Genomic DNA, 16,973 nt, shown 5'->3' with positions numbered 1-16,973 from the left:
AAACATGAGGAAAAGTTAAGAGAAAACATGAAGAGCACAAATGCAATTTGCAGTTACTGTCACAGTGTACTGAATTAATGCTATTGCTGTCATTTTTGTTTTTTCTCTATTTGGTTAGTTTTCTATTTCACTTTACAGTAAGTCAGTCTTTCACTTTTCTATGGTTTATAAATCACCTCTCAATAGTTGAAATACATTAAGAACATGAAACCGATAGAATAACTGAGGAAGTATCTTCCAGAACCTTCTGATCCTTTCCAGTCAGGAACTATAGCTCCCTAGGCCAGCTGTGCACTTTTCATCTTGGAATATCCCTCACCTTTTGTCCTGGGATTCCCTTTGTTTCTGTTACAGTGAATCTTCCTTCCTGGACCCCAGTGACTTCCTGTCTCTTGGTGTATTCAACTTCCCCCATCTTTTTAAGTCTCTGCTCAGATGTTACCTTGTTAGTAGACATTATACCCATTTAAAATATCACCTTCTTTCCCTGGCATATTTTGTCTCCTTCCCTAAATGATGTTTCTCCTTAACACTTACCACTGACTGTCCGTGTATCTTACTTACTTATTAATGAGATACTTCAGCTCCCTAGAACGTGAGCTTTACGAGGGTAGGGATATTTTGTCTGTTCTTTTTTGTATCCACAATACCCAAGATAGTATCTGATAAATGGTAGGCTCCCCATAAATGTATAATTATGTGGAATAAGTATATGTATGTGATGGGCATTTGGTTGTTTTTATATGGAAACCAATGTTCATTTCTAGGAAGTGTCCCTAGAAGTACAAAGAAGTATTTCTTTGATTTGTTCCTTTCTGTTTTCCTCCATTCTCTTTCTTGCGCTCTAGTTTTGAATGTTAGGCCCCTTGAAGAGGCCTTCTCATTTTCTTATCTTTTCCCTCTTATCCATCAGGTTTTTTTCTAAAATTTCTGAGAGGTTTATCAACTTTTATCTTTTTTTAAAAATCAGGTTTATTTTCCAATTCTTCTGTCACATTTGTCCAAAATCAAACAAGAAGCAAAAAACTGTCAGTGATGACTCTGAGTATTTTCTTTATCTCTTTGAGGATATTAATAATAAATTGTTGATATTTTCTTCTCTGTACAACTATTTTGTCCAAGTTACTTTGGTCTCTTTGTATCAGCTTCTGTATTCATACTGCTTTCTCTGACGTCCGATCAAACTCCTGTTCTCCTCATGTGTAAGGACAGGATGCTGGAAGCTGGTGGAAACTTTGTGCATGTGAATGGAGCTTATGCACTGTGACCTTTGGAGTGACCTAACTGGGTTACTTCTGTCGGTGATTGGGAGTCACTGATGTGTTGGTTTCTTCAGGTCTTTCCTATTGGGCTCACATTTCCCAAATAAGACTCTTTCAGTCTCTTGCCTGGAGAAGTATCTACAAGTTGCTGCCCGTGTTTTGGGGAGAAAACCTATGGTCTTGTCATTTAGCGAGTTGTCAGTATGGAACTTTGCCCCCACCTTCCCCAAGTCAGAAATCTGTTTTACCCTCTTGGATACATCCTCTAATCTTTTGCTGGGGTCGGAGTGGGGCAGTCATCCAACTGTGTGAAGCTTGGGGAGAGGCAAGTACCTGGGGTTCCAGCTCTTGTAGCTGATTGATCCTCCTGTTTTTAGCTTGAAATTCACATCAGAGGAACTCAATGCAGTTAATTCCTTGATTCTAGGAATCAAGGTTGAGTCAGGTTCCTCTTGTGCCTTGACAGTTCTGGGTTAGGATTCAGCTTTTTCAGGTCTGCTAAGTTGGTTGGCCCTCATTCATCTGCTTTCCAGCTGCTGATACCAGTACTCTCTCATGGGAATTGAAGTCATTTCTATTCATTTGCTATTACAAATAATGTGGAAATATAACAAAACAAAAAAATTGAACATATAATACTTGGAAATAAGATGTACAGAGTAAGGGTCTTATTCAGATGAATGGAAAGCACTCATTGGCACTCATTAATTATTTTTCTTCTATTTTTTTGCAGGCCTTGAGAGTAATGGCTAAAATTATGAGAGAATGTTGGTATGCCAATGGAGCAGCAAGACTTACGGCTTTGCGTATTAAGAAAACACTGTCACAACTCAGTCAACAGGAAGGCATCAAAATGTAGTTCTGCAGCTTTGCCTGAACTTTACTTTTCCTTCAGATCTGCTCCTGGGTTTTAATTTGGGAGGTCAATTGTTCTACCTCACTGAGAGGGAATAGAAGGATATTGCTTCCTTTTGCAACAGTGTAATAAGGTCAACGGAAACTCCCCAGGATTTCTTTGGACCCAGGGTCCTTTCTGTGCACTATGAACACTTCTTTCCCAGGACAGTTACAAAATGTTGTGTAGTCTACCTTTATTTTTTATTAACACAAAACTTGGGGGTTTTTTTGTATTGTTTTTTTTTTGAAAAGATGATTGCTGGTCTTAACTTTAGGTTAACTCTGCTGTGCTGAAGATCATCTTTAAGGGTAAAGGAGCTGGATTGTTGAGTTATACAAAACATTTCTTATTTTTAAAGAAAGTGATTTATTATTCCTGGTTAGTACATTCTCAGAGGATTCTGAACCACTAAAGAGTTTCCTTGATTCAGACTTTGAATGTACTGTTCTATAATTTTCAGGATCTTAAAACTAACACTTATAAAACTCTTATCTTGAGTCTAAAAATGACCTCATATAGTAGTGAGGAACATAATTTATGCAATTGTATTTTGTATACTATTACTGTTCTTTCACATATCCAGAACATTACATGCCTTCAAAATGGGATTGTACTATACCAGTAAGTGCCGCTTCTGTGTCTTTCTAATGAAAATGAGTAGAATTGCTTACAGTCTGTGTGTCTTAAAAGCTGGAGTATTTTAACTCAAAAAGTTTATTTATCTGGGTAACCCAGACATTTTCTGTTTTGTTTTTTGGAAGGTTTTTTTGTAGTATGTCATTTGGTATTCCATTTTGAAAATGCCTTTCTCCTACCCAAATGTGCTTAAACCACTAAAGAAATGAAGTGGCATTAATTGGTAAATGTTATTATGGCCATTTTTGAATATTCTCACATCAAGTTTTTGCATCTAAATTGTGTTGTCTGTAAGTATACCTTAAAAAAAAAAAAAACAAGTGGCACTGTAGATGCTTATAGTACTCTAATAATTTAAAACTTGTAGCATACAGACTGATTTTTCTAAAAGGGAAAATTTGTCTAGCTGCTTGTGAAAAGTTGTATGGCATTCTGTAAGCCATTTTTTCCTTTATCTGTTCAAAGACAGTGTTATTTTTTTAAGAAATGAGTTACATTTAAAATTAGGGTATGGTTAATGTTAAATAATAGGCCTTTTTTCTAGGAAGGTAAAGGTAGTTAATCATTTGAGTAGATAACAGGTGTGCAAAAGAGTCACATTTGTTATGTAGGAGTCTGTTCAGTGGACTTTCTGTCTTTGTAACTAAGGTTAGAGTTAGCGTGGTTCTGAGGTCTCACTACACTTTGAGGAAGGCAGCTTCTAATTCAGTCTTTCCTTCTGTGTGCAGATACTGCAACTGCTTATTTACATGGTTAGGTAATAAGTTTAGTACACCCTTAACCTTTGGGAGAGTGGTAGCTAAAGAACGTTCTGGGTATAGGTTCTCCATTTAACAGATGTTTTCAGTCAGATTCAATGTTTAAAGCCAACTCTTCCCAGTAAGTTGAAACTAGCTTATAATAACTGATTTTTACTTCCAGTGCTTGAAGTCTTAGGGCTTTTCAGAGTTTTCAGAGTTCTCTTTATCACTGTGATCTTATTCTGATGGGAGAAAAACTATCATAGCAGTGAGGCAAGACATTGACTTCATAGTGCTATCAATTTCCAAATGAAAGGGTCAATTACCTTTATAGTATTTGGTCAATAAGAGGTAGTGGCCATTTACACTGACTGAGCTGCATTCTGATTATGTCTTATCTCTTAAACATAGAATAAATTTGAAAGACTATTTGGTCTTAAAGCCAAAGTAATTTTAGAATGAATGACATATGCATAGGAATTTAGTGTCAGTTTCATGTGTTTAAAAACATCATGGGGAAAATGTGCTTAGAGGTTAATATTTTGACTCCAAATTTGAGTTTTTTTCTGTAGTTACCATGATTTTGTCAAAGCAAATGAATGAGTTTGAGGGGTTTGTTTTATAATTATGTTTTATTTCCTGATTAATCTCTAGCTCTGTGATTAGGTACTCCCCCCCGCCCCCCCCCCCGCCACTCTAAGCCTGCCAGATCTGCTTTATGAAATCCAGGGGACCAATGCTAAAACTATTTTTATATAATTTTGAGAACATACCAAAAGTTCTTGTCTGATCTAAAATTGAGATACATGATTTCTCACTCTCATATAAGGTAATCAACTTTTACTAAAGATATTCTTTATTAAATCAAAGATTGAATTGTAATTATACTCTTCTTGTCTAAGTGGATAAAATGTACTTTTGGTGAGTCAGGGAACTTTTTTAAAAAATTCGAGTTTAGTTCTAAATTCAGTTTACAAATTACTGCAGCAAATTCCTTTTATGGGTAATGACAGTTTGATAAACCCCGATTAGTTATTATTGAAAATCAAAGTCACTTAAAAATGAAATAGATCATGATTACTATGGCTGTAACTGCAGATATGTTTGACTAGAGTATTAATTTTGTCGTTTAGATACACAAGCCTTTGTTTATACTGCCCATCTTCACATGCTCACCTTTCAAAATTAAACTTGGTTTAAAATATACCTTAAGACCAATAACCTGTCCACATCCATTTCATCAGTGCCACGGAGGAATGGGGATGAGGGAGGTAAGACCCCATGGGGCACGGGTATCCCTGGTCCTTCCTTCTTAACTTCAGCCTACATTTCTCTCAGCCTGCCTTCCTGCTGGCCCCTGACTCAGAGACAGATTGCCTTGCCACCACCCCAGCCATCTCCCCTCAGCAGCCTTTTGAATAGCTGTGGAACGTGCTTCCATTTCCTTGAGTCACTGGATGTTGCTGGGAGGGTTCTCTAAGTTTGGAGATGGGGTGGATGATGGCCCTGCTGGCTGCTTTGTGACTTCGGCTATGGCCAAGCAGTGGAAGGCAGCAAGGTCGCAGTTACGGCGGCAGGAGTTCATTGTGCCCGAAGCAGGGGCACAGGGCGCCGTCAGAAGAGAGGAGCCTGTAGTTCTGCTATAGTCAGAGGGCTCAAGAAGGGCCTCGAGTCCGCGCACAGTGACATGGTTAGTGACGTCAGCAATTGCACACTGCAGTTCTTCTTACAAAGTGGCCACTTGGCCATTTCTGCAGCTCACACGTGAGCTCCCTTCAGTTCCCCCTGTACATCTGAGAGCTGTCCCATATAGAATATTTTCTAAAACAAGATGGCATAGTGCCAACTAAAATGCAGAACAAAATCAGTATCCTGTCGGACATGTCCTGTCGACATTTATTTTTATCCTTGCACTGAAAGAGTGATTGTAAGTCAGCTTTCTTTTTGTTTCTTGACTGTGGCAGTGTTCTGGCTCCAAATGATGGAGATTCCAAATAATGGTTCTGTTACAGCATGGCAGGAAATGCCAGTTCAGATATTTTTGAGATGCTAAAGAATGGGTCTGGACATGTAATCTGTAGCTCCTTGTGTCTACTTTGGAATGCTAGACTACCCACAGGCCCTCTCTCTAGGAATGCTGAAATTCTAAGACCTTCTGAGGATTGTCAGTACTCCTAAACTTGTCAGCACCATTATGCAATCTTATTTGTAACTGTAGACTTTAAAGAATGTGTTTAATAACATTCAGCCTGTTTCTTAAAGCTTAAAAAAAGAACTTAATTGAATTTGTTTTTATATTTTGACAAGATTTGTGAATTGAATATCATGAACCGTGTTTTGATATCCCTTTTTCACATTGTGCCAATGGAATGGGGTGTTTGGTATTTCTTTATATGTCAAGGAGATGCTTCAAAATGTCAATTGCTTTAAACTTAAATTACCTCTCAAGAGACCAAGGTACATTTACCTCATTGTATATATAATGTTTAATATTTGTCAGAGCATTCTCCAGGTTTGCAGTTTTATTTCTATAAAGTATGAGTGTTATGTTGCTAAATTACTCAAATGGTACTGTATTGTTTATATTTGTACCCCAAATAACATCTTCTATAGTTTTTGTTCTCTGTATTTTATTGTATTTGTGCAAAATTCTTTTGGCTTTATCAGTGTGATTTCTGCCCTTTCAGATGTGTACAGAAAATATCCATATAAATTTTCATTTAAATTGAATGATTTTGAGAAACCTGTAAAGAGGAAAGAAAAACAAAAACTGCAGTTCCCCATAAGTTTTTAAAGTTGTATATTGTATTTGTAGTAATATTCTGAATGAGTTGTAAATAGGAAGTAGAAGAGCGATGCTTATGTCAAGTCCTAACACTACAGTAGAAAAATGGAAGCAGTGCAAATAAATGACTTTTTTTCCCAAGTACAAGTGGCATAATTTAAAATAAAGTGTGTATATTGGACCGAGCCATGCTGTTATGAAATGTAGTTGCTGTAGATAGACATTAGAACTTTTGGATTATTCCCCAGTACAGGTTAACATGGTTGAGAAGTGCCCCAGCCCCAAGGTGCCTCCTACATGCGCAGGGGTGCTGACCTGTCGGTGGGCAGGATGGGACCTGCCTCCCTGTGAACTACGTTGTCTCTTGCTCAGCAAATTTGCTAAGGTTGTGTTAAAGTGAAAGTATTTTGATTCTCAAAAGTTTTGCAGTTGTTTTCAAAGGAAATTTAGAGGGTTCTCATCTTTTCCTAATTTAAGGATCTGTGAGAATTGGCATAATTTGTAAAAATAGCCTTTCCTTTTTTTTTTTTTTTAAAAGATTTTATTTATTTATTTGACAGATGGAGCTCACAAGTAGGCAGAGAGGGAGGAGGAAGCAGGCTCCCTGCTGAGCAGAGAGCCCAATGTGGGGCTTGATCTCAGGACCCTGAGATCATGACCTGAGCTGAAAGCAGAGGCTTTAACCATACTACTGAGCCACTCAGGCGCCCCCCCCACCCCCTTTGTTTAAAGTAGATTTAAATAGTTAGTATGCGGGGAGTGGGAACTTGGCTCATGAGAAAACGGAGCAGAGAATGGATGAGGAGATGTGGCCCCCAAACTCTTGACTAACCGCTGGAAGGGGTTTTGCGGACTGGCTTGTGGCTCTTGCATTACAGACTGTCACTTCAGTTCAAAGACTGGATTTAGGGGTTTTCTTTTTCTTTTTCCTTCTCCATTTTACACATCACCAGCATGTAGAGCTTTTGTCAAAACGTGGAAAAAAGTTAAATTATTTTTAAAACACAGATGTAGAGAAACAGCAGAACCAGTTTCATACTGGCCTCTTCTAATTTAGAAAAAATGTTTCTTCATATGTGGTCTCACAGACATATCTTGCAACTCTGCACTGTTTGTTTGTTTTACAGTTGAGGATTTACAAAACAATGGGGCTATTCTGAAAGAGGAGTAGAAAAAGTTGATGTTATAAAAGCTGATGCTCAGTCATGCATGGTTCAGCCATGCATAATTTTTAAGAATTGGGAAAGAAATAATATTAAATCATTATGGAAATAAAGGATTCTTTGTGAGAGCTAAAGAGAAATGGGAAAGGTAAGAAATTTAAGGTAACTTTTCTATCAGAAGGAGTAGAATTATAAAGGAGTATTGGCAATTTAAGTATTTCAAAGGGGAAAGAATCCGTTGAGAGGATAAGAAAAATCGGAAGGAAAGGGGAATATTGGCATAGACCGATAATAGAATGTGCACATACTGTGGTAGGCAGCACTAAAACACTTGGGGTCTTAATGTTGTAGTAGATGGTGTAGAGGAGGTCGGTTCTTTGCTTAAAGGGAGGTGTGATTGAGAAACTTTGGCGATCCTAGGCATTTTAATCTATTTTAAAGGTTTATTTTAGAGAGTGTGTGTGCAGGTGGGGGGAGGAACAGAGGGAGAGAATCTTTAAGCAGCCCCTCCGCTGAGCCTGAGTGGTATTCCTGTCCTGGGGACTTCGTCCACTGACCCATGAGATCACTACCTGAGCAAAACCAAGAGTCAGACGCTCAACCGGCTGAGCCACCTACGTGCCAAAAACTATGTGGGGAAGGTTATGGACATCAACCATAAAATAACATTAGAACTGTTGCTTGGCACCCCTGATACTCAAAAGAGGAGCCAGGTGGTCATTGGATTCATAAGCTGAAATAGATGTGGTCATTCAGTGCGGAGTGGATTAAATACACTTTTGAGACTTAATTCCAGATGCGGAGAGATGATTGCACTTGTCATTACCTAGTGTTTGAGTTTTTCCACGTGTTTTCATATATATGATCTCACCTGATTTTTGCAACTAGGAGAGATGGTGGCCAACAAAGTGCCCTAAGGAGGGGACAGAGGACTAAGAAGAGCGTTTAGGGAATGGGTAAAGGTGAACTGGGTGTGGATTTTGGGGGGTGAGTCCAGCGAGAGCAGATAAGAGGCTCAGGAGTCGCTGTGTGTCCTTCACTGGGCTTCCCCTTTGTGAGCTTCTTTCACTTCTGGCTTGTTCCCTGAGAGTCTGATGTGGCAGTTGCAGCTTGGGAGGCCCAGTGGTAGCTGGGGGAGGCCCCGAGCCAGCCTTGGTGCTCACCTCAGTCTCAAGGAGAGAGAGTGAGGCCGCAAAAATCTCTCAGAACAACAACAGGGGGGCGCCTGAGTGGCTCAGTGGGTTGAAGCCTCTGCCTTCAGCTCAGCTCATGATCTCAGGGTCCTGGGATCGAGCCATGCATTGGGCTCTCTGCTCAGCGGGGAGCCTGCTTCCTCCCCTCTCTCTGCCTGCCTCTCCGCCTACTTGTGATCTCTGTATGTCAAATAAATAAATAAAATCTTCAAAACAACAACAACAGGACCCCCCTCCCCCAAACTTAGCCGAACATTCTAGATGTTCTCAATATGTAGCAGACCTACCTAGATCTGAACAGGCTACAGCAGTTACAAACAGGGCAGGCAGAATATGCCATGGGCACATTCATCTCTGGTTCCTGAGTAGGGGAGGCTCAGGGAGGGCAGTGGGTACAATGGAGCAGAATTTTATACGCCAAGCCCAGACCTTTCCTTCTTTTTCCAATTCTTGGATACACAGGAATGTAGGGAAGGTGACTCCTGCTGCCCTGAGGCTCCTCCAGCAGCTCAGAAGGGCTCAACATCCACCCTGTGGGTGTGACTCAGATTTAGGGCCTACAGTTTCGGATTAAGTTACCACTCTCCGGTAGGCCCCAGAGTGTCCGTATTTCCACATCTAATCTTAAGCCTACTTAGGATAACTGTCCTAAGTTATCCTAAGAGTTCCCTTGGGAATCTCTGACTCAAGGCCAGTGGAGGGATGTTGGGCTCATGGGTGATGCTTGCACTTTCAGGAAGCTCCAGAGATTTTTGGTTGGGAGGATTTGGATACAACTGGCTTTCAAAAATGAAGGCAAATAAATAAATAAATAAATAAGGTGGCAAAGTAAAGAGATAAAAAGACTCCGTTTGTTGCCTGTGGATCTGCTTTTAAAGAAACCCTTCAGAATGAAAATAAATAACACTAGATGGTCACTCAAACCCACAGGATGCAAAGAGGACTACTGGAAATGGTAAATACATGAGTAAATAGAACCATGTACATGCATTACCGACGTAACAAATGACCACCAATGTCCTGGCTTACCACAATACCCGCTTATGATCGATCACATGCTTCTGTAGCTCAGAAGTCTACGTATAATGTGGCTGAGTTGGTTCTCTGCTCCATGTTTTAGGTCAAAATCAAGGTGTTGGCTGTACTGCATTCCTTCTGGAGGCTTAGGATAAATTCACTTCCAAGCTCAGTCAGGTTGTTGGTAAAATCGGCTCCATGCGGTTGTAAGACTGAGGTCCCCATTTCCTTGCTGACTGTCCCAGGAGTTATTCTCAGCCTCTGGAAGCCACTTGCAATTCTTGGCTATTGGTTCCTTTCCTCCATCTTCAACAGTAATAAAGCCAACAACAGTAATATGGGTCCTTTTCATACTTCATCTCCCTGTTCTCTCCTGCCTCATCTCGTTTCTCTCTCCCATTGCATTTCTCTCTGATGGACTCTTCTACCTCCCTCTTCTATTGTTTATAGATTATGTGTGATTACAGTGTGATTACAATGGGCCCATCTGGATAATCTAGGATCATTTCCCCATTTAGTAACTTTAATTTCATTTGCAAAGTCCTTTCGTGGCAGTACCTTGATTGAATAACTAGAGGATGAGAATCTTGGGGAGACATTTGCCTACACAATAAATGTATCTTTTCTTTTTTAAATGGCATGTTACTATATAGAGCAATAATGGCAACACTCTAGCATAGATGCAATGTGTATTATAATAACAGCACAAAGGAGGGAGTAGGAAATGGAGCTATATTGAAACAAACGTTTATGTTTTATTGGAATTATGTTAGTGTTAAAATGAAGAAGACTGACAAATTGAAATGCATATTATCATGGTCCCTAGAGCAAGCACTAACACTATACTTCAAAAAACAGTGTTAAAAAATCAACAGAAATTAAAATGGCACACAAAAGGTAGCAAGAGAGGAACAGAGAAGCAAAAAGATACAGACATTTGGAAAACAAATAGCAAAATGTTAGCCATAACTCTAAGCATACCAATAATTTCATTAAATGTGATTGGACTAAATACTCAAAAGGTAGAAATTGTCAGAATGGATTAAAAAAAAAAAAGACTCAACTATATGGTGTTTACAAGAGACACACTTAAGATTCAAAGACAAATAATTTGAAAGTAAAAGTATGGAAAAACATATACTGTGCAAATGGTAACCATAAGAAAGCAGGAATAGCTATATTAGTAGAAAAGCATAATTAGCTATAATAGTATCAGGCAAAATGGGCTTTGAGACAAGAAATGTTACCAGAAATAGAGGACATTTCAAATGATTTTTAAAAGGGTCAATATATCAGGGAGATATAACAACCATTAGTGTATATGTATGCACCTACCAACAGAACCCCCAATACATGAAGAAAAAGGGACAGATCTGGAAGAAGAAATAAATAATTCAACAATAATACATGGAGATTTCAATATCCTACTCTCAACAACCGATAGAACAATCTATCAACAATTGATAGAACAAACAAAAAAGCAAATAAAAGAACACTGTTAGTCAACTTGTCCGACATTTGTAGAACACCAGCCACCAGCAGCAAAAGATACATTCTTCTCAAGTCCACATGGAACATTCTCCAGAGAAGACCATATACTGTGCCATAAAACAGGTCTCAACAACAACAACAAATTGAAATCATAGGTAGTGTCTTCTCCAACCATGTTGAAATTAAATTAGAAGTCACCACAGAAAGAAATCCCCAAATATATTGGAAATTAACACATTTTCTAAATAACTCATTAAGGAAACCACAAGGGAAATTAGAAAATAATTTTAACTAAATGAAAATAAAAACATCCAAATTCATGGCATGCTGCTAAAACAGTGCTGACAGGGATATTTATGCTTTTAAATACCTATATTTAAAAAGTTATTTAAATCCCACAAAGATAGATACAAATCCTTAACACAATATTAGCAAACTGAATCCAGCAAAAAATAAAAAGGTTTATACATCAGGACTAAATGAGATTTATCCAAGCGCTGCAAATCAAGCGATTTACCATCCCCAAATCAATCCTTTACACCATATTGATAAAAGGATAAAACCCATATGATCAATTAAATAGACTACAGGAAAAGCATTGGACAGAATTCAACACCCATTCATGATAAACACTCAACAAAGTAGGAACAGGAGGCAACTTCTTCAACCTAACAAAGGACTCTTCAATCTATGAAAAACCATGTCTAACATACTTAATGGAGGGAGAGTGCATTTCTCCTGAAATCAGGAGCAAGTGAAGAATGTCTACTCTCCTTATCTCTATTCAACCTTGCAGTGAAACTTCTATCTAGCTCCCGCACTTGTTCTCCCCCCAAAGAAGGAGTCATTTAAAGTGGGGGGGGGGAATCTATCTTTATTCACAAAGGACATGATCCTATAAGATCTTAAGGAATCCACAAAAAAACTACTAGAACTAGTAAATTTATCAAGGTTATAGACTACAAGTACAATACATACACAAAAGATCTATTGAATTCTCTATATTAACAATCCCTCAAATTAAAAAAAAAGAAAAAAGCCACTCACAATAGCACAAAGAGAACACAGAAACAGACTGATTTCATTGAAATTTATGTAATTCCTGAGAATTTAGGGATCTAAATAAAGGGAGAAACATTCCATGTTTGTGGGTTAGAGGACTCGGTACTATTACAATGGCAGTCCTCCCCAAATCATTCCGTAGGTTCAACTCAATCCCCAGCCTCCCTTCCTTCGTCCTTCCTTGTGGTTCCACTAATCCCTGGCTTCACTTTTGCTATTCTGTTCATTTCTTCCATCAGCCCCACCCATGTCCTTTTCTTTGAATTTTTCTTGCACTTGATTTTATTTTTTCTAAGACAGTGGGCTGTCCTTAGAACCCAGCACCTTTTAGTAAGATGAAGTTTGGGGATTTTTTATTTAAATTATTTAAAGTGAAAGAATACTTTTTATACTTAAATACTCACTGAGCATTGACAATATAGCAATTTCTATACAGATCATTCACATCTTTCTATTATTCTTGTACTGTCCTTCCAGATTGACAAACACTCAGAATACTTACAGCATTCCAGAACTCAGCCCAGCGTATAAACATTGTGAACTGGATGATTTTGGAAGTCTTTCCAGTTCTAGTATTTTGTGATCCTAATAGTTTTCTCCTTATGTTTCTTTTTTAAACTCATCAGAGAATGAAGTCTGCTTTGCTGTTACTGGGATGCTGATACTTTCAAACTTGGGAGGGAGCCGAGATGCCCTTCAACAGACGAATGGATAAAGAAGATGTGGTCCATATATACAATGGAATATTACTCAGCCATCAGAAAGGATGAATCCCCACCATTTGCATTGACATGGATGGGACTGGAGGAGATGATCCTAAGGGAAGTAAGTCAAGCAGAGAAAGACAATTATCATATGGTTTCACTTATTTGTGGAACAGAAGGAAAAGCATGGAGGGCATTAGGAGAAGGAAAAGAAAAATAAAGGAGGGGAATCAGAGGCAGAGAAGAACCATGACAGACTATGGACTGCAGGAAACAAACAGGGGTTTAAAGTGGGGTGGGGTGGGGGGGAGGATGGAGTAACTGGGTGATGATTATTAAAGAGGGTATGTGTTGTAATGAACACTGAGTGTTTTACGCAAGCAATGCATCATGGAACACTATATCAAAAACTAATGATGTACTGTATGGTGACTAACAGGACATAAAAAAATTAAAATATAAAGGAATAAGAGTTTGGTTTGTTAGATGGTAGGAAATAGGTTTTTTTTTTTTTTTAAGATTTTATTTATTTATTTGAGAGAAAGAGAGCAACCACCTGAGAGAGCACAAGCAAGGGGAGAGAGGCAGAGGGAGAAGGGGAAGCAGACTCCCCACTGATAAGGGGACCTGAGGTGGGGCCCCAGTTCCAGGACCCTGGGATCATGACTTGAGCGAAAGGCAGACGCTTAACCAACCGAGCCCCACAGATGCCCCAGGGCCTATGTTTTTAAGGAATGTGTCCTAAGCGTGGATGAGGTTGATATGGAAATCCGAGGCTCGATAAGCCCAAGTTGGGCTTGGCAGAGGCTCACCAGATCTAGTTTGACTCCTGGGCTCTTCGGTACATTGGCTCTGTGGGAGTTGTTCCAAAAGCCAATCTGTGGATCCGTGTCCCTGGCTGTAAGGGGACTTGCCCAGTACTCCACACAGGAGGCACCCAAGAGGGACTTGTTGAATGCCTGCTTGCCAGGACCATGTAATCTGACTTCTCAGAAATGCAGACATTCTTGCTGTGACCTCAGGATGGAGGGTTATCCTGCCTCTCTACCCATTTTTAGTAACCAGGGATGTATTCACTGTTTCACAGTATATTTCTGGAGAGGAATACTTATGAAAAGAAAAGTCCTTTCTGATATCCTATTCCCCCTCGTCATCGGTCCCACACACCAAGGCTTTGCTCTAGTTTCTGACGATCTCAGAAACTGGAGATCGTCTTGTCCTTTGTGCCAGCTCTTTGGCATTTCTGAAACCCTTGCCCCAGCCCTCCTGAGCATCTCTCTGTATGATCCCGATTTCCTACTCATGCTGCTCATAGCCCATGCTCCCAGGAGAAGATAAACCAGATTTCAGGTCTGTGCCGGTCTCAGGAGGTATTTGTTAACTTAAAAAACGAAACAGATTATGCTGAGTGAAATAAGTCAAGCAGAGAGAGTCAATTATCATATGGTTTCACTTATTTGTGGAGCATAACAAATAACACAGAGGACATGGGGAGATGGAGAGAAGGGAGTTGAGGGAAATTGGAAGGGGAGATGAACCATGAGAGACTATGGACTCTGAAAAACAGCCTCAGGGTTTGAAGCTGGGAGGTTGGGGGAACCTGGTGGTAGGTATTAGGGAGGGCACGTATTGCACGGAGCACTGGGTGTGGTGCAAAAACAATGAATACTGTTACGCTGAAAAGAAAAAATAAAAAAAAATTAAAAAACAAACAAACAAACAAGAACAACAACAACAAAAAAAACCAAAAACAAAACAGAAAGCTGTCCCAACTCAGCCTATTCTCCAAGAAGTCCTCAGCAGATGGCAGTGTTGATCTTTCATTGGAGTTTGGTCCACAGAGAATTTTTGTTTTGTTTTATTTCGACAAATTTAGACCAGCCAACATTTCTGCCTTGCTTTAGATGTGGGTTCCACAACACATAGTTCTTTTTACTCAGGGTTTTTTTGTTTGGGCCTCACCAAAAACCTTAAGTCCCGCAGGCAGGCTAATAATTAAGCAAATCTTCAAACCAATATTTCTATTTAAAATTTTTTAATTATAAAACCTAAGCTTGCTTGTAAAAATTCAAAAAGATACAGAAGTGTAGAAAGTGAAAGTGAATGAAGGTTTTCCAGGTGTTTTACTGGGCATGTAATTTACATCTTTAACAATATGTATATATACCATGTATACCATATGTATATGTATATATACCTTCCCCCAACTGCAAGGTACATAACCTGCCATCCCTCACAACCCGGTCCATACTATTACTATTACTCTGCAACTTACATTTACTTCTTCCTGGACTGTGCACTCTTCCACAGCAACACATAACACCATCATTTTCCCCATGTTCATGGTTTATAACATTTACATTCTGTTCCAGAAACCATAGTCAAGTCTTCCAGGCTTGAACTTCTGCATACTTAAACCCAATAAAAATAGCATTCACTGTACTGTGGTTATGTAAATATTAATCACAGCAGAACAAAATGAAATCAGATCTACAGTGAAATAAAGAAAATCCCACGTACTTAACGACGACCACGAAATTGTCAAGGTTCAAAGCTGTCTTTTTTTTTTTTTCTAATGGAATTTCCCACTTTATTTTTAAAGTTAATTAAATTGAATTATAATTAACATACAATATCCTGTGATTTGCAGGGTGTACAGCATAGTGATTTGATATCCTTATACATGAAGTGATCACCGTGGTGATCTAGTACCAACAGTCGCTATACAGAGTTGTTACTGGATTATAGTCCCTGTGTCAAAGCTGCCTTCTAATTTCATTTTTACTTTCCTCACTTTTACTCAGCTATCATTGTTCTTTAGTAGTTTGTTTTAATCTCACGTTCCTTGAAATTTCATTCCTGCATCCTTTGGCTTTCCTGCAGTACCCCCTTGAGTGATTTGTGAATTTAAGAGCCACCATCATAAGATTTCCCAGCACGGCTGACTGCTGGCTTGGCCAACACTGTAATTTAGGCTCAAGTTCATAGTTCATTGGAATTTTAAAGGCATAGTTTAAAAGTATTTGTGATGTGAAATCTGATGTTAGTCAGATTTGCACTCCTTGGTAGCTGACCTATTTTTTTTTCTTTCTGGAGGACTTCAAGATTTTTATCGTTGTTCTGAAATTTTGGTAAGTATCTAAGTCTGAATCTCGCTTTTATTTATCCTGCTTGATACATGGTGGGCTCTTTCAATTTGAAGATTTGTGTTTTCCCTAGCGAAGAAAAATTTTCTGTTATGTCTTTGATCCCCACCCCCTGCCTTTTTCTTTTTTCTTTTTCTTCTCTTTTCTTTTTCTTTATCTTTTTTTTTTGGGAGGGGGCAGTTCTTTCTTCCTCAAACTCCTACTGAATGAATGGATGTGATCTTCCTGAATTTTTATCTGTCTATGGACTTTTCTTTCATTTTTCACTGCTTTGTGTTTTTTTCTTGTGTTGTAGATTTCATTGACTTCCAGATAACTGGTCTGGTTTCCAGTCTTGGCTATATTATTCCTTCTGTTTGCTGGATTTTTAAACTTTGACAACCTTATGTATATACAGAAATGATTTCCTGTTCTCCTCATGGCTCCCTTTTTAATGGCAGCCTGATCTTGTTTTAGAGATTTAACATTCTCTCAAATCTGTCCAAAGATACTTAGAGTTTTCTTCTTGAACATTCCCTACTGTGTCTTATTTTTTCCAAGGTGGCTTGTTTTATTTTTCTTTGTTTTCCTTTCCTGCTATTGGTTTCCCTCAAACATTTTAAAAAAATTATTTTTATTAACATATAATGTATTACTAGCCCCAGGGGTACAGGTCTGTGAATCATTAGGCTTACACATTTCACAGGACTCACCATAACACACACCCTCCCCAATGTCCATAACCCAACCACCCTCCCTACCTCCCTCCCCACAGCAACCCTCAGTTTGTTTTGTGAGATTAAGAGTCTTTTATGGTTTGTCTCCCTCCCAATCCCATCTTGTTTCATTTTTTCCTTCCCTATCCTCTAAAACCCCCACCCTGCCTCTCAAATTTCT

The 16,973-nt window shown here is 38.9% G+C and overlaps 1 protein-coding gene across 3 annotated transcripts in view; it reads left to right on the top strand.

The window, feature by feature from the left end:
* Positions 1-6,506, top strand: part of TGFBR1 (transforming growth factor beta receptor 1) — a 55,902-nt gene extending 49,396 nt beyond the window's left edge. For 2 of the 3 annotated variants that reach the window (XM_059141809.1, XM_059141810.1), the window contains exon 9: positions 1,996-6,506. In XM_059141809.1, coding sequence (XP_058997792.1) covers positions 1,996-2,121 — 126 coding nt within the window. In that variant the 3' untranslated portion in view covers positions 2,122-6,506. The remainder of the gene's footprint in view (positions 1-1,995) is intronic. The other variant, XR_009346317.1, reaches the window with a different exon arrangement.
* The last annotated feature ends 10,467 nt before the right edge of the window (positions 6,507-16,973 follow it).

The sequence above is a fragment of the Mustela lutreola genome, chromosome 12 (assembly GCF_030435805.1).
Source record: "Mustela lutreola isolate mMusLut2 chromosome 12, mMusLut2.pri, whole genome shotgun sequence".
NCBI classification, from domain to species: Eukaryota; Metazoa; Chordata; class Mammalia; order Carnivora; family Mustelidae; genus Mustela; species Mustela lutreola.
This window is presented reverse-complemented; position numbering and strand designations above follow the sequence as displayed.